The sequence below is a fragment of the Amblyomma mixtum genome, chromosome 1 (genome assembly GCF_055824585.1).
Source record: "Amblyomma mixtum isolate Tamu chromosome 1, ASM5582458v1, whole genome shotgun sequence".
Lineage (NCBI taxonomy): Eukaryota > Metazoa > Arthropoda > Arachnida > Ixodida > Ixodidae > Amblyomma > Amblyomma mixtum.
The window spans coordinates 156,391,484-156,413,224 of NC_143012.1; the positions used below are offsets into that span (position 1 = coordinate 156,391,484).

At 48.4% G+C, this 21,741-nt stretch overlaps 1 protein-coding gene across 1 annotated transcript in view; it reads left to right on the forward strand.

Moving 5' to 3' along the window:
* msk (importin-7 msk) overlaps positions 1–21,741 on the forward strand; it is a 35,257-nt gene that overhangs the window by 11,069 nt on the left and 2,447 nt on the right. The window contains exons 6-17 of the mRNA XM_089558773.1: positions 1,866–1,911; positions 5,425–5,524; positions 7,452–7,660; positions 9,901–10,302; positions 11,183–11,599; positions 12,937–13,029; positions 15,714–15,797; positions 15,939–16,075; positions 16,612–16,754; positions 17,812–17,874; positions 20,817–21,071; positions 21,588–21,704. Of these exons, the coding sequence (XP_089414899.1) occupies positions 1,866–1,911; positions 5,425–5,524; positions 7,452–7,660; positions 9,901–10,302; positions 11,183–11,599; positions 12,937–13,029; positions 15,714–15,797; positions 15,939–16,075; positions 16,612–16,754; positions 17,812–17,874; positions 20,817–21,071; positions 21,588–21,704 (2,066 nt within the window). The remainder of the gene's footprint in view (positions 1–1,865; positions 1,912–5,424; positions 5,525–7,451; positions 7,661–9,900; positions 10,303–11,182; positions 11,600–12,936; positions 13,030–15,713; positions 15,798–15,938; positions 16,076–16,611; positions 16,755–17,811; positions 17,875–20,816; positions 21,072–21,587; positions 21,705–21,741) is intronic.

A 21,741-nucleotide genomic window follows, 5' to 3' on the forward strand; every position in this document is an offset into this window, starting at 1 on the left:
ACCGCGTGGTGCGCCGTCCCAGCCGCAACGGACGCTACAGCTGTCCCGCTGTACCGTTTCCAATGCAATCGTGCGCCCTTTGTGGGCCATCTCGATCTCGGTGGCAATGGGAAGCATCTCATTAGCTCGAACGGCAACGATGGAGAACAAATAGCCAAGCCTATCCAAGCCAGTCCGATTGCGCCCGCCGAGCCGAATCCGTTTAAATCTAAGATGGCGCCTTTCACAGTGGCGGCCAAAGGGTTGGCAGTGACAGCGATGCCCGCTTGCGTCTATATTAGGCTGAAATAACAAACTTCGGTTGAAAAATGATCACAACATTATTATTGGCGTTTATTTTAGTCCGAAATATCGAACTTTTAGACTCCGCAAAGTCCGAAATATCGGTCGTGAAAATGTACACGTTCCTATGAGGTGGTCGACGGTTCCTCAGCGAAGTCCGAAATATCGTGCTAGTCCGAATTATTGTAGTCCGAAATATCGGTCGGCTACTGTACTTCAGCAGACAGCGGTGGAAAGCTGAACGCCAGCTAGGGCCGCTTTCTTGAATTACAGTGGTGTTGTGTATAAACACGAATGCCAGGAAGAAAAGGGTTACTGTTTTCACCACCTTCGCTCCTTGACAGTCGACGTGAGCAGAGGAGAGTTGCTGGAAAGCTACGACTGACCATGCTGCTGGTTCCGGGGGTGCGAGAGGTGCAAACGGGTGCTGACCACCTGGCTACCAGCCATTGTCTATCTCTTCTGTGGTGCTGTTGGCAAATGCGAGATAAAGCGTGAACCGTGGCATTACCGTGGCATTAGATTCGGACATTAAGGGTCTCGCACCGATTAATTCGAGCGTATTCCTGAAGGGAGGCTGCGTCCAGGTACGACTGGCGCTGCAAGCGATCGACCAGATAGCCCTGTTCAAACCTGAATTCTATGCTGCAGAGTCATCCATGCACCTAAGACATGCATACAGTGGTACAACGTCAGGCATGACGATGAACGCATAGCCCTGTCTCGAAATCAGTCATATCGCATAGTTTCGGTTTCGCTTTTCTGAGCTTCGCATAAGCCGTAGCAGCCAGCTGACCGAGCCCTGCTCTGCGCGTTTTTGGGCACTGATTGGCGCGATCGCATTCGTCTGCTTGGTTCTTTCTCGAGTTCTTCCAATGCACCAAAACCGCACTAGTTGTTTGTGCAGCGAAGCCTCCTCACACGCGACGCTGCCGCTTGTGAGGGATGTGATGGAGTAGCGCTTGAGCTCCAGTGCTTGCGTACCGCTTCGTGGATTGTTGGGGAGGCCCTTACCACTTCTGAGCAGTTCTGCTTCGACGCTCCCAATAGTATGCATGCAATAAAGTATTTATGAAAATGTGAACAAAAAATAATAATCGTTGCACCATTCCCATCTCAACTGTCCAGTCTTTCACTAAACAAATATACCATGATGCAATCGGTCCTTGTTAGCTTTTCGGTATCATTCAATAGATTGAACATTTTTCTGGTCCCCCGAAGTTCGAATTATCTAGCTTTTACAGGCATTAGAACAGTCAAAACACTCTGGGTCTTTCCTGTCAATAAGTGCTGTAAAGTTTGTCATCTTTTTTTTTTTTTTCGGCACAACCCTGTTATCACAATTATCAGTTATAACAATGATATTTCCATGGCACTTCAATATTGTAAAAGTGGGTTTGACTGTAATTCGATATGGCCGAGATCGACAGTAATAAGCTTTTTTCATCAAAGAACTTTCAAGTGCCAGATTAGGTGGTGAACCAAGGGGAGCTAAATGTGTTCAGGCTTCAGTGTAACAGCTGATTTGGATTTGTGATGCGAGTTGTACTGATGCATCAGTCATTCATTTTCTTGCTTTTCAGTGTGGCCCATGCATTCTCCTGGAAATTCCTCAAGCCTCACATTGTGGTAAGTTTCCTGTTCTTGCCTTTTTTTTCTCTTCATTGACTGTGAGTGAAACTGTGAGCTTGCATTCAGTGCTATGTTACATTGCAAGAGGCAGAAGGGCACTTTAGGATCCGACACAGTGCTTCAATTGGCTGCTTTGTTTTTTTTTTTTTTTGAGTGAATTGGCGCAGAAAGTGCAGGGATGCAAAGAAAGATTTGCACAAGACAAACACCACTGGGTGTTGCCTTCGTGGAACAGTGGGTCGTGCTTCCGTGACTTTCTGCTTGCCCAGCCATGTCCTCTATATGGCACATATATAACAGATCGAAAGTATAGGTATCAGCTGAGGTGCTATGCTCCCACTGTTGCTTAGTGATATAGTTTAGACACGTGGTTACTGTTTTTGTCAATTTGACCTTCGCTGCAGGCAGACACGTTGACAAATGTAAGTAGAAAGAGCGGTAGCTCTTAAAAGTTGCTGCTTCGGTCAGTGAGTGTGTGACCAATTTTGTTCTTTGTCCACTGACATGTGACTGCTTGCCTTGGATTGCTTCGCCAGCTTGCTGGTCAAAAGTTTTGCACTGTCTTAGGGAAGAACGCATCGAAGATTTGTGTCGCAGGGAACATGCAGGAATTCTTTTATTCAAGTATCACACACTTTGATTTCAGTTTTGTACTCATTGCTGCAATTTCTGATATGCGATGCTACTTACCGTATTTACCCAATTCCAACACGCACCTTTTTTCGGGGAAAATACGTCTCAAAATCGCATGCGCGTTGGATTCGAGTGCAAACCGAAACTGCCCCATAGCTGCCCTTCGTCATCGCCATTATACGATGTGGGAGCTCACTGGCCGCATTTGTTTTTCCAGTCCGGGATTACTTGCTGACAGGTCTCGGCTTCCGCTCTGACAGGAAACAGCCTCATGGTCACATGACCTACTTGCCATAGGCTGCTTTCGAACTCGGCGCCAGAGCCGGGCTCCCCCTCGGTTACCGTACTAGGACGCTGTCATCTGCTAGCAGACGACGCAAGCCACGGCCACCACAACGCCGAAGCAACGCCGTGCGCTCGATCATGATACTGAGTCGATTTAAAGACTGTACTGTCAGCTTAGCGTAGGTGCATTACAGAACTCAGCTTCGGAGGTATGCTCGCCGCTACTGTTTGCGGCGAAGTTCGCACAAAGTAGCCCAACTCGTTCCGGATCGGCAGATAGACGAAAGCCTTCACAAAAATGTTGACAACAAGCTCTATAGCTGCTCCAGTATACGAGTGGTTCACCTGCGATGCTTTCAGGTAAGCGCACAGATAGCATGTCGCAAAACAAGCGAACGAGAACCTCTTGACGACACGAGCAAACAATACGCGCTCGCAGCTTCGAACGCGCGTCCGTGTGTGGTGGATTTCAAGAAAATAAACGAAGATGCAAGAACAAAAAGTATTGCGATGGCTCAGAGAGCAGCTACGGACCTCATGTGAAGGTTTGGAACACGAAAAATACTCAAAATGCACACGGAGTCTAACTCAATATGGCTGCCAGCGCGGCGCGCAGCTATCGTCTGCTGTCTTCTCAGCAGCCCGCGGACTGCCATAGGCTAAAAACGAACGCGTTGCTATGGCGATGCAGGCAGGTAGGCGGAGCTTTCAGGCTGCCCGAGAAAAACAAATACCGGACTCGAGTCCGCAAGTAGTCCCGGACAGTCCGGGACTGAAAAACAAATGCACCCACTAACTGCCGGCAAACATGGGAGCACGTTTGCTCGTCGTTTTGTGCGTCGCAGGAGCCATTTTCAACCGGTGTGGCGCTTGTCATTGGTCGCGTGCTCAGCGACCACGGACCACGTTCACGGCGACGGTATCCCGTGCCACGGGCGGACGCCTCATCACTGCCGTTGCACAATCGATACGCGGCTCGAAGAATATGTTGATGAAACAACGGTTGTCGGAAACGCATCATTTTGGCGGTAAAGTTCCAAAAACGATGAGACTCCTTTCTGTTTTGCGGCTGATTCTCTGACAGAGATTACATCGTCGGCAGGCGGGGCACGCCGCGCCGCTGACGAGGTCGTGCATCATGCCGATCTCACAGATAACAGCGCTTCCGCGCTCGTTTTTACGCTTGTTTTGGCAGTTGAAGATCTTTATCTTTCGCTCAGATGCACTGACGAAGTCATGGATGCTCCGCAAGAAGCTTGAAGGATCCAAATGGTGCATCGCCGTTGCCGCAGTTACGCCTAGCAGCAGACGAACCTCCCGTAACCAGAGCTCTCCGCTTGCGCTTGGGGCGTCTTCCTTTATACTGATGCTTTGTCAGGAACTTGCGTGAACGAAAATCTCGTTTCTCCGTCACATCCATAACGGAGAAAGGAGAAAAACCCGGGCAGAAGCGTTGGTTCACGTCTCGGTGGCGGCAGAACGAAGAAAGAGCGTCTGCGCCCGACCGTGCGGTGGAATGCTCGTAGCCAATGGAAAGGCTCCGATCGTACCATGTGATTTGAAGGGCCAGTCGCGATGCTCGACTCGGGCGGCAAACGATCTTTTTTTTCGTATTTTTATCAAGAATGCGCCGCTGCTGAAGTGGCTTCTCGTAGAAGATGGGTAGGCCTACTTCCCCGCGAATATTCAAGAGTGGGCCGACGCCGTGGAGCGAAATGCCGTGTTCCCGAAATTCGGTCAAATTCGCACTTTCGCAAGCCACCGCGAGTGCTTTAATTGCATTTTTTACTAACTTCCCATTGAATCGGCTTTGATTTTTTTACGCATAAAAGAAGAGGCTTGGGGGAATACAAAACGCAAGAAAATACAAAATCGACTTTATCAAAAAAAATCTCGGTTTTTTCACCCGCATCTCTCCTTAAAATATAAAAACGGTTGCAAATTATTTTCATTCGTGGAAGTCACATGCACGTTAGAAGCGGGGCTTGTTTTTTTTTTTTTTTTCATTACCAATATCGGGCGCGCGTTAAAATCGAGGCGTGAATTTTTTTTTTTTTTTTGGTGCCGTAAATCAGGGGCGCGTTGGAATCGGGGGCGCGTTGGAATTGGGTAAATACGGTAACAGTTGGGGTGGTCGTGTGGGTGGACTGGAAAACGTCTGGTCTGGTGGCACCTTCATCTCTGGATGGGCTTCATTTGCTACCTTAGTGCCCCCCCCCCCCTCCCCCCTTTCCTTCTGGGGAGGCTGTGGTGTGTCATGCTGCAAAGCCCCACTGCCAGAGGCGGCCTTGCACCTACACAGTTTGTGCTTGGCCGTAAGAAAGCAGTGGGACAAAATCTTGGGCACCAAAATGTGGTAGGCTGCGAAACCTCAGCTGTCTATCCACAACACAGCAGTGTGAATTTGCCCGCACACACGCACCGTCCTTGGAACCGGAATCGTGCTCGTTTTGCCCCTCTCCATGTAGCCTGAGCATGGGGAACTGGTGCAGATGTTCTCTGGTTAAGCCTGTTGTTCTCTCTATGCGACGCCACTTATTTGAAATTTCTCGCAGCTTTGCAAAACGGTTCCTCTCTCTCTTTTCTCCACAGGGCATTGTGCTGGAGGTTGTGTTCCCCTTGCTGTGCCACAACGACCAGGATGATGAGCTGTGGAAGACGGACCCACACGAGTACATCCGGCTCAAATATGGTGCGCACCTTTCTCCCCGTCTCTACTGTGGCTTTTCTCGGCAATGCAGGGAACGAAGGGCCTCATTTATTGAGGCCGCCTACTGCGTCCACATTTAGCAAAGCGGTAGAATGAATTTTGATTGGTGCATCAGATTACTGCCAACTTTGTGTCTGTGGGTGTAGATTGCAGATACTGATGCTGTAAGGGAGGGACGTGGCAGAGAAAACAGTCTGTTATGCACGAAATTTAAAGGAACTTGATGTGCATAAGTAATGGGTTGTGCTATATCGCAACTAAAGTTAGGTTCAGCATACGGTGTATGCTGTTCATTAAAACCTCGTTAATTCGAAATCATTGGGACCATGAAAAATATTAAAATTAACTGGGTTTTTGAATTAACCAACCCAGCAAGAAAAGGGGAAGGACCTGGGCAAAAAATTTTGTTGCGGGTAACACGCTGCCCTCTATTGAACGAACTTAGCGATTTCCGCATACTGCCACATAAAAGTCTGCCCCCAACTCACGCTTGCTGGCCCAAAAAACGGTCTGTATAAGTTGACGCATACATCCTCCCTTAGTCCCGCTGCCTCACTTCGTTTTTTAGTTTCCGTTGTAATGGCATCGTGGCATGCGCGTAGCTCAAAGCAACAAACACGCAACAATGCGATTAAAAGGACAGCAGTCTGAAGCCAGTCCAGATGAAAAGTAAAAAAATTGCACTCCACCTTGCCTTCCACACTCTTGTGTGCCCTGCCTGAGCGGCAAATCGAACTGCAAACGGTTCTGTGGTGATGCACGCCTCAGATAATCGGGAGTTTGCTCTCGGGCTGCCTACTGCTCGTCAGACGAAGTGACCGCCAGCGCAAAAGAACCATGTAAACAACGCGCAGTTAAAATTTATCTTTAGTGGGACCAATTCACGTATGAATTTAACAACTCTTTTCTTCACTCCTGGAGTGCCATGCATCTTGCTGGGAATGGGTACCAGCACAGGGCGCATACTGCCCGCCACTTGTCCAAAACTACCTTAGACACCACTCAAACGTGCAGGCCGGCATTGTGCACAGTCGGTCTGTCTGGCTGAGACGCAATGGTCACGTTGTGGGACAAACGCAAGCGCTCGTTTTCATGATTTTCATGCTGGCAGTCCTGGCCGCTTTGCAGATCAAGCATCAGCATCGCTCTGCAGCGCTGCCTCGCAGCTGCAAGGAGCCATTGCTTCACTCGCTTGCGGCGAAATCTGGATTGGACATGCCCACATAGCAGCCCAGATTTTCGAATTGATCGAACCAGTGTAGGCTGTTGCTTCGATTTGTCCAGTCTGATTTGCATTAGAAATTACGGGACCTCAGAAATGCTTTGAATTGTCCAAGATTTCATAAGATTTCATATTATAATTATCAAGGTTTTATTGTATCTCTAGTGGCAAAAATGACGTATGGTTGTGATGGTGGGACTAGACATGAGATGTGTCAGGGAGTTGTCTGTGATCATGACATTTAATAACTAATCATGATTAATTTATTAATTGCATATTAATACTGTTGTGCCTCATTTACAGCAGCTGCATGTGTATGTGTGTTATGTATGGTATGACTAAGTATGATATGTGCTATGTGGTCATGCCATCTCATGACTCATGTCGACTGAGTGACCGGGAAGTCCCATACCCGGTAGCATGTCACCAAACTGGAAGCAACAACCGCAAGTGACGTCACCGAACTGGAAATGTTCCGGCAACACCTCGACGGGCTCCTTGTGCTGTTGCAACCCACGCCGGTCACTTTCTGGGTGTCTGCTAAGTTTTGACTCGGGTGATGAAGTTTGTGATGTGCATTTTATCAAATACAGCACAACTGCTATTGGCAGCTGTCACGCTAAGTGTGCAGCAGATGTCATATGGCACCTGCTCGAGCACTAAGAAGTGCGGGGCTTGGCTTGGCAGATGTGTTCGAGGACTTCCTCTCCCCCGTGACGGCCGCCCAGAGCCTGGTGCACGTGGTGTGCAAGAAGCGCAAGGGGGTGCTGCAGCGGGCCATGGCCTTTGTGGTCTCCCTGCTCACCAGCCCCACGTGCAGCCCCCGCCAGAAGGACGGGGCCCTCCACCTGGTGGGCACCGTGGCCACCCTGCTGCTCAAGCGCCGCATGTACAAGGTACCACTCCCCACCTTGCAGTCATGTACGGTGGAGGCCACTTATGACGTGACCGCTTCTAGTGCGGGGCCGGGTGTAATGTGATTTTTGCCAGCCCGTGGTCTGCCTCACTTATGACTCAGGTTTGGTTTGGTTTAGGAGGGTTTAACATCCCAAAGCGACTCAGGCTATGAGAGACTCCGTGGTGAAGGGCTCCGGATAATTTCGACCACCTGGGGTTCTTTAGCGTGCACTGACATCGCACAGCACATGGGCCTCTGGAATTTCGCCTCCATCAAAATTCAGCCGCCGCGGCCGGGAACAAACCCGTGTCTTTCAGGCCAGCAGCCGAACACCATAACCACTGAGCCACCGTGGCGGCTCACGTATGACTCAGTCAAGTCATACCATTTAATGTGAGCTCACACGAAGCGAAGTACTGGTTATAAGGGAGTAATTACTCATTGACATCCACCCAAGCACAGCCATATGGCTAAACGGCAAGCTATACAGCTTTCTCAGAAACTGTAGATGACATCAGCGCAAAGTACCGGGCTGCTATGGCATTTGAAAAATCGCGGGCTCTATTAAAAAATGACTGCCACCTTGAGCCTCTTGACTAAAAAATAACTTCTAATTAAACTATACCATGGGCTTCTAACTTCCAATAATTGAGCAATTTTTTTATAGCGTTACATGAAAAACTGACAGGACCAACACTTCATTTCTAATTAACCGAAAATTCCAGTTAATTGGCTTTGAATTATCAGGAGTCCACTATTACTAGCTTGTAACGTGCGTGGTGATATCACAAAGTTCGAGAGTAGTTCTGTGCACAGAGCTAGTCTAAAGCTAGGGCTGTGGGGTGCAGTGTGGTGATTTAGAAATGTCATCCATCAGCGGCAATTACCACACCAAGACACTTCAAGAGAAAAGCAAAGTTTATGCTTGAATCTGGCGCCAGTATGTTTTCTAAATGGTATCGCAGAAGGCTGGAAGATCAGGCAACCTGCGACCAGTCGGGCGACTTTTACTTTGTGATATAAATGGTTGCGCAACCTCCATGCAGCGTGCACACTTGTGAGCTGCAGATACGGCACAGCCATTAGGTTGGAAAGCGGCAGTCGTGGCAGGGATGCTGGTTGATTTTCTAGCCTTGTGATCACGCTTGCAGTCGGTTGCACGCCCTTCGTGACTCCGGTGCTCTAGTTGGGATGCTCTAATTTAGTTGGGACCTCTTGTTCAGTTCTGAAGGCTAAGAGGGGGCTTTCCGCTATGTCTGGGCTTTAGAACAGAAGGTGTTAGCCGTTGCCCTCCGGGAAAAAAAAAACATTAAGAGGGCACTGCGGAAACTGCATTGGAGTGATGTGAAAGCATTGATGCTTCCTTGGCACTTGTCACCTCTCTTTGCTCCTAATTGCCTCTGTTTGTTAATAAATGCCTCTTTTTATATCACACACACAATTGTTCATTTAATTGGCTTATCAATCACTTATCGGTCACTCATCGATCACTTATCGGTCACTCATCGATCACTCATCGATCACTTATCGGTCACTCATCAATTACTTATCGATGTCTTATTGATCTGTCATCGATTGCATAATCGTCTGACTGGGGGAATCTGTGCAGTTCATCCAGTTCCATCGCGCTTCATTCACATTCTGCGCTGTGCGTTGACTCCGCCCACCTTTCAGGTCACGTAGGCCAATCGTGTGGTACGTCACGTGGTGCCGTTCTTCTTGCTATTCAAACTTTGCGCCACTCCCGGCCCAACCGCGCCCACTTTTGGTCACTTTTTTGGCTCTAATTAATTATCTAATGATCCGATTGGCACCAAAATCTTTGCGCCGCATCCTCACATCATCCTTCTTCGATTATAACCACTTTTGAGACGATGTCTCTTTATAGTTTCCACAATTGTTGCGGACACGGTTTTGATGACAGAAAGCTGCTGATATAGCCTAGTAAGGCTTTCGCATAAAAAAAAAGTAAAGGTGGTTACGGAATTGTTTAGAACTACAAGATATGGTAATCTCTCCAACTGCTTCCCGGTTGCAGTGTACTGGATTTTCTATTCTCTCTTGTTAGTTTCAACTCTGTTGGCGTGCTCCTCATCATTGAAGTTTGAATGAATGAGCTTTCACATGTGCTGGTGTGGGTGCATAGTTCGAACTTTGTTGGTGTCCCCATGAAGTTTGAATAAACGAGCTTTCGCGTGTGCGCTGCTTCCTGAATGTCGTTGGCTGGGTGCGCTGCAGGACCAGATGGAGGCGATGCTGGTGGCGCACGTCTACCCGGAGTTTGGCAGCCCCGAGGGTTTCCTGCGTGCACGGGCCTGCTGGGTGCTGCACTACTTCTGCGAGATGCCCTTCCGGTCGGAGGGGAACCTGCTGCGGGCCATCGAGCTGCTCACCAACTGCCTGCTGCACGACAGCGAGCTGCCCGTGCGGGTCGAGGCGGCCGTCGCCCTGCAGGCCTGCCTCACCTGCCAGGAGAAGGCCCAGCCCAGTGTGGAGCCCCACATCAAGGAGATCACCCTGGAGCTGCTCAAGATCATCCGCGAGACGGAGAACGACGACATGACCAACGTCATGCAGAAGATCGTCTGCATGTACTCCGAACAGATTGCCCCCATCGCAGTGGAGATGACCCAGCACCTGGCAAGTCCCCCTCCTTCCTTCTCGCGGCACCCTGTGCGATGCATCGGGTCACAAGAAACTTTCTTGCTCATTCAAAAGCACTGCCGCTTTTGAATAGTAGTGAGGGGTTGTTTGTTTCATTCGTTTCAGAAAAGCGCACGCGTTTACACAAAACGTCAGTAGTTTGCAGTTGGTTTATTCAAAACCTTAGTTGACTCGAATAGTATCAAGTCCCAAAATTGGCCTCACAGTATCTGCTGGATAACATCAGCAATTGGTGTGCTAATGAGCCAATAATATATTGACCTTTCTTGCCCTCTGACTCCCAACACTCAAGCAAGCGCCAAATCAGCTTTATGCAACCACTCATTTCTGAGCGGTGTGTAGTGTGTGAGTTGGCAACTGCAAGCAGGTTTTCCCTTTGTGACTTACTTGCTTTGCAGAGCTATATTTTAACAGCGCGAAATAGACTACGACATTTACAAGATTTATTAACACAAACGACGTTTATACATAATCCCACCAAAAGATGCACAAAAACCTACTTGTCCTATCTTAATCTTCCGGCAACGACTTCTCAAGAAAGACATATTCACGGTTAATCAATGACAATGCCAGTTTTGCAACACACGCGGAACACCCCTTATCAATGTGATATGCTTCTACTAATTCTGCTGCATGCTTTGCTTACGTTTACGTGATTTGCTCTCTATATATGCTGAACTTGTGCAAAATGTGGAGATTTCTGTGTGAAATGCTCCGAAGCTTTGTTACTGCTCATGTGGCTGCCAGACTGTAGGATGCATTGCATCGTGGCAAAATCAAGTTGTTGCCACTTTCAGCAGTTGTGTCGTGTTTAGGGGCTGTTCACCACTGACGAGTGCGCCCTTGTGCTGTGCAGGCGGCCACGTTCACCCAGGTGGTGGAGACGGGTGGGGACGGGGACGAGAAGGCCATGGTGGCCATGGGGGTGCTCAACACCCTGGACACCCTGGTGACGGTGCTGGAGGAGCAGCGGGAGCTGGTGTCCCTGCTGGAGCCCACCCTGCTGCAGCTGCTGGTGGGCCAGGTGCTGGGCCAGTCCCTGCTCGAGTTCTACGAGGAGGCCCTCTCCCTGCTCTACTCCCTCTCCTGCCGGGGCCCCCTGTCGGCCGACATGTGGAAGGCCTTCGAGGCCCTCTACCACGCCTTCCAGAAGGACGCCTTCGACTTCTTCACCGACATGATGCCCGCCCTGCACAACTTCGTCACCATCGACACCCCGGCGTTCGTCAGCAACGAGAACCACCTGCTCGCCATGTACAACATGTGCAAGGCGGTGAGCAACACTGCAGTTCTGGGGGACAGTCGATCATCAATAGGCCTGTTTACACAAACTCAATAGAGTCAAGTCGAGTTTGCTTGTCGGGTAAAGAACTTGTTGTCACGTTCATGTAAACGCTGTTGGGTCGAGTAAAATAATGTTAGGACAGTGTGGCGGCGGAGGGACTAGTTCCAGGTGATGTCGCGAGAGGGAGGTGGATCGACAAGTCATCATCATCATGAGGGGGAGCGGCGGCGGCGGGAAGATGGGAGAAGTGTAATAAAGGTTGTTGGCGTGGTGTCCGTGTGTTTGAGAGTTATGCGGGTGTATCACCGCTGTGGCGTGACAATAAGCAGCAGAGCGAGTCGAGTTAACTCGCCTGCAGGGGTAGGTTAACTCACGTAACCTGCCTTTCTAAAAGCATGGAGTCGAGGAGTGTGCCTAACAGGAAGGGAGAGGATGAAAGCAAACCTGTTTTTCACCTGCACTATCGCGCCTCTGAGACAGCAGTGCATGTCACCATCTTGGAGGCTGCCACTGCCCTCTCCTACTTGCGCTGTTTGACACTTGGTGTCGCTGGAGTTGAAGCAGTCTCAACTCGCTAAAATCGAGTTCATGTAAACACGCAGTGGTTGAGTTGGGCCGACCTTGCTCAACTCAATCCCCTGACTCAACCCGCCACTGTCGGGTTCATGTAAACGCCGCTAATGAGAGAACCAGGGTGCTGTTTTAGTGGAGGGAAAGGATTGTGAGCCTCTGTGCCAGTTTCCATCGGGGCAGACCGTAGAAGTGCTCTAGTTTCAGGTTTCACTGTGCCCAGAAGATTCACAGGTGGACATGGCTTCGTGTTGTGGGAAGGACCATTGGCATAATGTATTGTGCCTGTAGTGAAAAGGCTTGCTGAAAAAAAAGATGTGAGAAAGAAAAATGTAACTGTGCCACTAAGTTCGAGTGCATTTTATTGAATGGCATAAAAGAATGCCGGCAATTATCTAAAGCAAAGGGGAGAATGGTCTCGGGTCTGGTGCTGCAAAAATCAGCCACCTAAATTACTAGCTGAATAGCAACCAAAGGAAGAAAGACCTGAAAGCTGTCTGAAGGCAGTGCACTTTCCCTGCAAAACGGGTAGGGTTGGAGGTACCTTAAATTCTAGCTGGCACGTGGCTGTGTTCCTCTGAACTTGTGGCTCAGTGTGTACGATCTTGCACTCGCACTTGTTCTGCCAATCAGTTAAGAGTTTCATTCAAAATGGAGTATCTTGCTGGAGGACATGATGTGTGCTTTCACTGTGGCAATGCAGTGGATTGAATAGCTGTGTGGATTGCCTTTTTTTCTTCTTTTCTTCCACACAGGTGCTTGAGGGTGACTCAGGCGAGGACCCCAAGTTTCATGCGCTCAAGCTCCTCGAGGTGATCATCCTGCAGTGCAAGGGACAGATTGATCAGGTGGGTGTCTAGTGCACTTTTAAAGAAGTCTACTTTGGCCACCATGGAGAAAGTATGAGGGCTCAATAAGGTTGGCAGCATTCGAAAGAAGTTGCCAGCTTGGTCTTGGCACCAGTTGAAGAGCACATGCTGGGTGTGGAAAGGCCTCCAAGCATTTGGATGTGGAGCTTATTCCGGTACTCAGAGCCTTACAACAAACCAGTTTGCATGTTGTGCAAGTGTGTTCCTTAGGGTTCACCAAAAGAATCAACTCTTAAAATCCCCCCCAAAAATTGGCCAAAAAATAGATCTTTTGAAAATTGCTTTATCCGCTTGTATGCCTCGTTTTTTATGCTGTCCTAAGCTGAAATGAACTGGAAAGTGCTTTAAAAAAATTGTTTTGTGTACTGCCGTAGCGCTATATTGTGAAGAAACACTTGAACAATGGACATTTTTCTCCGTTGCGATTTTCTGCCTTGTGGAGCAGATTTCTTCAAGGGCGTTTTATGTGTTTTGACCCCATTTGTTTTGTTTCACTCCCAGAACCACACTGCAGGTCAAGGCATTTTTTGTTTTTAAAATTTGTGAATTTTTAAGTTCTTTTGTGTAATTTTTCTTTTCACCCTTGTCAACGGACACCACTGCATCATGAAAGTGTTAAAACCATAATTTGTGCGTCGCGAAAAAAAGGGGGGGGGGGGGGGGGGAGCAGTACATTTCTTTTGCACGTGCTTCCCGGCTGTTTTTTTGTTGTTTTTTTCCTGTGGTCTTGCGAATAACGTAACAGCGGGGTTCTGCCATATTAGCAGCGGTAGCAAAAAACACATTTAATTTTGGGTAACGCTCAGCATTCATCCTGAGGGCTTCCTCTTGTTGCTTTAACTTTTGTGTGTTAGCAGTCATGGTCACCATAGAAAAAGAGGAAAAGAGCTCTGGGGCATCATCAGGGAGATGGTTCAGTTGCTGTGGGGGCATTGTTGTGTCAGACAAGTGCCATCCTTCCAAGCGAAGAGAATACTACCTGGCATTGAATTGCAAAAGCCACCTTTGACTTTGATTAAGGGGGGACACTGGTCTTGAAAATGAAAAGAAAATTTTATTAATTTAGTCATATTTATGAAATTTTCAGGGCACGTGTATTTTTGTGCGCTGATTCTAGATATGTCATTTAATTTCATGTAAAACAGTTCCTTGAGCACTTATGCACTTTTTATGCAAGTATTTTGCGGAGAGTTTTGAAGAAAATTTGCTGCAGGAAACTCGCTGAAATGTATGCCATTGGGTTCTCTTCATATCAAGGAATACAATAAGGGTAAAATTATCATCCTGGCTCTCATAGAACTTGAGTAATAGGCTGCCACTGCAGAAACAGGAATGCACACTTTCCTTCTCATTTCTGAAGCGACAACTTCAAAACTCTATAACTTAAGTTCTATGATAGGCAGAAAGACAATTTCACCCTTATTATATTCCTTGGTGTCAAGAGAACCCAATGGCATACATTTCAGCGAGTTTCCTGCAGCAAATTTTCTTCGAAACTCTCCGCAAAATACTAGCATAAAAAGTCCATAAATGCTCAAGGAATTGTTATACATGAAATTAAATGACATATTTAGAATCGGCACACAAAAATACATAATCCCTGAAGATTTTGTAACTGTAACTTCATTAATAAAAATTTTTTTTCAAGACCAGTGTCTGCCCTTGAGGTACAGCTGCAGTGGAAAAAGATTCGCACAAGTGACCGACGGGCACCTAGGCGGGAAAAAAAAAAAAAATTTGCAAGCAATGACTTTCTGCTGACCCTTCCACAAGTCTGAGATTGGGAAAGGCGTTATTGGCGTTTTCTGGAACCACAGCGCTGCAGGTAGAGATTTATTTGCACCAGTCATCTGTCACTTGTGCAGATCTTTTTCAGCTTGAGCTGTAGTGTGTGAGGAGTCTTAAAAAAAAAAAGTTTATTTTATGTGTATTATGCTTCCTGCATAACATTGCAGATTGCTTGTTATGATTTGCAGTTTTTTTTTTTTTTTAATTTACCCCCACATAAATTTTGCAGCCCTAGCATTCTTGTGAGTTCCTTGCATAGTGATTATATACTACTCTTGCCATTTCTCAGATCTAAACGAGTGCCTGTATTCTGGGAGTGCATGCCTAGATGGTGGCGCTGTAGTGTCTGTTGCCTGTCGCAACTGAAGCGACTGCTTATGTAATGAATTATGTACTATCGAATGTAGTGCATTAGCCAGCAGCAGCCAGGAACGTATGCTTCCACAGCCTTGATGCAGGATTGTTGCGGAAGGGTGGAGACTGCAAACAGTGCTCAAAACTGCCAAACTGGCTGGTTGGCCAGCTCACACAGTGAATGCATGCGTCAAGTGCTGTTGGCGTGTTAACATATCGCATTCGCATTGTCCGTAACAGCGCGAAACTGTTTGAAACACCTGAAATTGTGCATGTGGCTCGTGGTGCAATCACAAATTAATATTTGCCGAAATTCATGGCAGCCATGGATGCGTCATTGAGATTTTACAGTATTCACAAGTGTGACCCAACAGCGCCAGTACCACACAAGCTGCGTTCACAACCACAGTTCCTTGCTTGTGCTTACAGAATTGGTAGCGTGAATGCCGATTTGGTGCGTGGAATCTTTTCTGCGTGCAGTCTCATGTTGCTCCTAACCTCTTCCCCCCCCCCGTTTGCAGTGCATCCCTTCGTTTGTGGAGCTTGCCATCAGGACACTGGCAGAGTCTACCTCAGCCGTCAGCCTGCAAGTCATGTGCCAGCAGGTACGTTTTACATGCAACTCTGGGGGGCTGCTCCTCATCATTAATCATATGCATTGTACCTACCTTCTTTGCATTGTGGACGTCTCTCTGTGTCCCTGCCTTGTGCTGGGTTCTGTGGTCACCCTCACTGCTCTTCTGCAGGTGGTCATAGCGGGGCTCTACTACAACCCAGCGCTGCTCTTTGAGACGCTGAGCAAGATGCAGAGGCCGAACTCCCAGGACAACCTGCTCGACCACTTTGTCAAGATGTGGCTGGGGAACATCGACTACTTCATGGGGTGAGTGCGCGTGGAGGGGGGATGCGAGCCTCGTCGAGAAACGTGGCTCCAGCAGCGTTCATTTAATCTGTTTGCGAATGCTTAGCTGTTTATTTTTTAAGCCAGAAATCTGTTGGGTGGTGCTTCTAAAGAAGCTCTCCTCGAAGAGACTGTCAGAAACCAAAGTGAGACCATCCTTGGAGGTGCCGTCTGCATTGAGCACATATTGTTTCCGAGAGTGCGTCACCTAACATGTAGATAGAGCGGAGAAATGTGAATGGAGCAGTAACTTTCGTATTCCAATTAGTTTTGCTAGGGTTCCTGTTCATTTATTTGATTTGTTGTCCTGGCGAGGTATTTGAAGTGCGCAGTGTTGTGTAATTCACCTTGTTCCCCGATTCAGCCATGCCCAAGTGTCTCACCGAGCACCTTTTGTATAATAGCCTCACATTTCAAACTTCAGGTGTCAAGCATTGAATGCCAAGAGTGAGAGGATCAATCTCGAGGGGTACTGTTTGTTTGTGACTGGCAATAACGGCCTGTGTGTGGCTCTGCAGGCTGCACGACCGCAAGATGTGCGTGCTGGGCCTGTGCACACTCATCAGCCAGGCGAGCCGGCCGCAGTCCCTGTCGGAGGTGGCCCCCCAGGTGGTGCCCTCCCTGCTGGTGCTCTTCGACGGCCTCAAGCGGGCCTACGCCTGTGAGTGGTTTATGCTTTGCAGTGCGACAGGGGGTGGGGGGGGGGCATGATTGAAAACTCTATTTAAACAGTGGCAATTACTGGAGTCTTGGGTGGTCCGCCTATTCCGGCTGCCTTTTGCTCTGCGCCGCAGTGTGGGCCCTGCGAACCAGTCCTCATTGCTGGTCGGGGTCCGCGCTGTGCAGAATGGCCTCCCACTGCTCCAAATTTGGATTCGGAAGTCTGTCTGTAGGAGGATTGAATTGGCATGCCCACACCATGTGAAAAGCTGTCGCTATTTCTCCACAGTGTGGGCACTCTGGTTTGTAGAGGGAGGGGTACCATTGGAGTACGAGGGTGTCTGTTTGTAGTCTGCAAAGGGTGTGTTCTGCCTTGTCTGGAGTTTGGGGGGGGGGGGAGGGGGGTATATGTCTGTCTGGCCTGTCTGTAGGCCTGTAGGTGTTCGGCGAAGCTGATTATGGGCTGTATAAGGTGTTCCTCTGCCTCGTCGACTAAGGGGGAATCCCGGTATAAGAGAGCTCGGGCGGGCCGGTGGACGGCATCACCCCTCCGTGTGTTCCGTGTGGCCTGAAAACCATATGACTGAGGCGTGATTAGGAGGATGTTTGGCTAAGAGTTTGAGGCCTGATTGATGGATTAGTCCTTTGTTTATATTTCTGCGGGAATTTTGGGAATCTGTGAGAACATTAGCGTTTGCGTAAACAATACTTCTGTGGCAGAATGTCTTTTCGGCAAACGTGTACCTGCAAACTTTCCCAAGATGAGACACCTTGAACACCAGCAACAGTCTTGGAACGTTGCAGAAACTACCGCATCTGGCTGTGGTCGTTCCAGAGTGCTGTGACCGCGTCTTGCATAACAAGTAGAAAGATATGGCAAAGAGCATGCCTCACAAGGCAGTGCTGTTGAGGGATGTTAAGGTCAGTTGATTCCTAAAGGAGCCTCGAAGGTCTGGGTGTGCTTTGCCACTGCCCTAGGGACAGAAAATATCCCTGCTGTCTGTGTTGATTCATTGATTGTGATGATGCCCCCTTCCACTTTTTTCCTTGATGTGCAGACCGAGCCCAGGAGGAAGAAGAATCTGATGAGGAGGAAGAAGATGACGATGACTGCGAAAATGGTGACAGCTTCCGTATTTTTGCCAACAGTGCAGGTTGTGGTGGAATAGTAATGGCTGTGCTTTCTCGGGATCTGGATGCACTGCATAAGCTACTGTATATTGCCACGTGTACAGTGGAATCTCGATGATACGTATTCCACGGGACCCCGAAAAATATTCGTATCATCCCGAATTCCTATGATCCAAAACAAGCCAATTGTTTTACTTGAAAATGAAGCACAGAGTTTATTTGACTCAATTACTTTCTGCCGAAAAAGACAGTAATGCTGGTTTGCACTTCCTGGAGCTCAATTTCGCCAATCAGCTTAGCCTGAAAAGAATAGAACTGTGCCGCAGTTTCGTCACTCACGCTGCCGGGTCGACGTTGCGAAGTTGCAGCGTTGTCATACGCAGCGAGAAAGTCGTAAGCAGAAGCTTGAATGTCCAGCGCCTCTCCCAACCTTCGACAGTAGCAAAATCGTTGTCTGCAGTCGAAGATGCCATCAGTGCCGTCGTGAGTCCACACTTGCGAAAGCAGTTCGCGATTGTTGCCCTAGTCACACTGTTCCAAGACATGGCCAGAAAATGAACATCTGACTAATCCGCAGATTGTCATCTTTGTGAGTGATTGCCTCACTAAAACGACCTTTTTAAGTATTGTTTCAGATTTCGGATTATTCCAGCGTCCGATGGCTACAGGTGGCTCGTCATGTACGCAGGCAGGAACGTGACTAACATTGTTTAATGTCACTTGCCTGGGGTGGGCTCCAGGAGCACTGATCGACAAAGAGCAAAATTTTTCTGTTCTTCGATGACATTTTTCGATGTAAGCCAATAAGAAACTCGTGAAAAAAATCCACAGTCATTCAGGCTTTCTTATTAGCTGTGTACAGACAAGGCAAACTTCCAGCTAATCTAAAGTATCTCGGTTGCTCAGCCTTGCTGATGATGGTGAGCGTCATTTTTTGAGCGGAACCATCAGCATTAGAACAAAAAAGTACGGGCCCTCTTTCCTTACTTTTATGGCCGCCCGACAAGCCTGGCCTCGGTTACCTGTGCCTGTGTCATCGGTATTGAAAATGTCGCGTGGCTACCCCGACAGCCAGCAGCTATGAAGTCCACTTTTTCTACCTTCATCACAGACAGTTTTGTAAACAAGCCCCCGTACCTGTCATTAAACCTTAAAGCGATGCAGCCACGCTCCGGACGCTAGAAAATTTGTGATGCGAAGAGAAAGTGCAATGTCGTTGACCTTCTCCTGTAGCACCTTGCCATCCACGTTGACGCCGGCTGCAGCCACCTCGCGAAACCATGTCAGTATAACTTCTTCTACCTTGACGTGTAGCCCTCTTTGCTTGCTTCACGTTGACACCAAAGTGCTGGGCAATCTTCAAAATGGCGTCCCACTGCCCAGCTACAGTGCAGAGCGTTGGCGGCGCTAGTCGTAGCTCGTTAGCCAAGTCTGGATGTTTTTCTTCTGGTTTTCATCGACCTTCTTCAAAATTTCGAATTTCTCTTTAAAAGAAAGGGCCTTCCGCTTCCGAGACATGTTGAATTTGAACGATCCGGTTTTCCATGTGCACAATACAAAAAGCTGAAGGCAGCAGCAAGCTTAGGGATGTGTCAATGGAGGCAGGGTGTGATCAAGCTTCGACAACTTGCAAGACGCTTTTTCCATAGGCCAATCAACAATTGAGTGACATCGCCCCAAAAGAGACCCAACCGGCAGACCCAGCAGCCGGTTTGGCCAGTGCCGCGGGACATCAGTGGTGTTAAGGGGGTTGGGGTGTGCTCCTCTCCTAGACCAGCCGCACGTGCTCGCTTGCTCGCTCACTCACTCACGCTCACTCACTCACGCTCACTCCCTCACTCTCACTCCCTCACTCACTCCTTGTTTGTGGACGTGGTGGTCATGCGTTCGCATCATCCACGTGGGCTTGAAAACCTGGTCCTATAATCCTGAATCGTAATGTATTCTGTACAATTTAGATTATCCAGAGCACCTCCAAAATTCATGTCATCTTGAAATTCGGATCAGCCGTAATCGTATTATTGAGATTCTACTGTATTGTAATAAACTGCGGGGTGCGCAAGCATCAAGTCAGCTTCACAGGGACTGGTTTTTCTTGTGTATCTTATGGTGGTGCGTATAAAATGGAAAATGAGGCTTCAGGCCAAGGGCAGAGATCTTAGGCTAGAGCTCGTTTTCGGAGCCTTCATTTTTTTTTTTTTTTTGTGACGGGCAGGAACCAGATTTTCAGTGCAGTGAAAGAGCTAAAGGCTTCATTAATCAAGCCGGAGAAAAAGGCCATGTAGAGTGTGTGGCCCGCCCCGCCCTCTGGTTTTCGATTGCCTCATACAGTTTCTGTTAGGTGCACTAAATTAGCCGAATGTTGTAAGGCTTGCACAGAATTGGATAGTACTACAATGCTTAGATGTGATTTTATGTGCGTTCCTTCCTGCAGTCACACACTTGTGGCATGCTTGTTCTTTCTAAGTGGCATAAAAGAGTTTGTGCAAGATCTTTGCTTTTGTCCTGTACTCTTTCTGTGAGAGGGCTTGTGCTGAAGTGAAGTCAATTTTTTATTGCTGGCTTCTTGAATATACTTGGTTGGGACAGCCTTACAAGCGGACATTTCATGTAGGGTCTGGGGGTGTGGCATGGCAAGATTAGGCCATGTTCTTTGTTCATAGATGAGTGCATATGACATAGCTTGCAGTGCACGATTCAACCTTTGCTGCATTGTGCACAGGATGCGAACAAGAACAGTAAAGTTTTAAGTTTGTGCCTTTTTTTTGTAGTCATGGTTTTTGATCTTTTGTGTGGGTTCTGACCTCATAGTTCAGATCTTGCCACATCGTGAGCTGTCTGCGTTGACTGGTGGAAAGACAGCTAGCTGTGTTTCCTGGCATCCTAAACATGCCCCCTTCCCTCAAATTGGGATTTGGAAACCTTTGTGCAGAGGTGCTCGACTCGGACGAGGATGAGATCGATGATGATGGCCAGGAGTACCTGGCGAGGCTGGCGCGGCGTGCCAAGAAGACCTCACCATTTCCCGTCACGGCAGCCACCATCGAGGATGACCCCGACGACGACGACGATGATGAGGACGAGGAAGATGATGAGGAAGAGACGGCCCTCGAGTCGTTCACGACGCCCCTCGATGAGGAGGACTGCCCTGTTGATGAATACCAAGTCTTCAAGGAAGTTATGCATGGTGAGCGAGCACTGCGCTGAGCTTCTGCTTACCTTTGTTGGAAGGCACCACCATGCCTTGAGCACTCTGTTGAAGGTGATGCTGATTGTCATGTAAAGGCAGGTTTTGTTAAGGTAAGTCAATATTTTTTTAAGTTGCCTGTGCCCATGGGTGCTTGCTGGTTCAGTGCAGTCTGGCCAATTCAAGCTCGCTTGTTCCATACCATATTGGTTTATTATCACGTCTTGTTAATTTAAACTGCATAGCGAACAGATTTTTGGCCCCCTTTTGAGTTCAAATTGAGAGTTTGGATCAGCAGTACTAGGGAGCATCAACAAAGGGCAGAACACAGGTATTACTGGTAATGCAGCAGGCAGCGGAAATTCAGTGGCCTCGTTGACAGACGGGGCTCAGTTTGAATTCTCCATGCTCTTGGCATTCGAGATGTTGCACTTGAAGGTGACCTTGGACAAAGAGGTCGTGCCCTCTGTTGGGGCACTGAGCTGCTGTAACCTGGGGCGCTCCTCTACCGTGCAGGCATCCAGAGCACGGACCCGATGTGGTTCAATGTGCTGACGGCAGCCCTGTCTCCGGAACAGCAGAAGCAGCTACAGGAGGTGTACGTCCTAGCCGACCAGAGGAAGGCCGCTGCAGGTGGGTTTTGCACAGTACGAAGGGGGTTTGTGGAGAA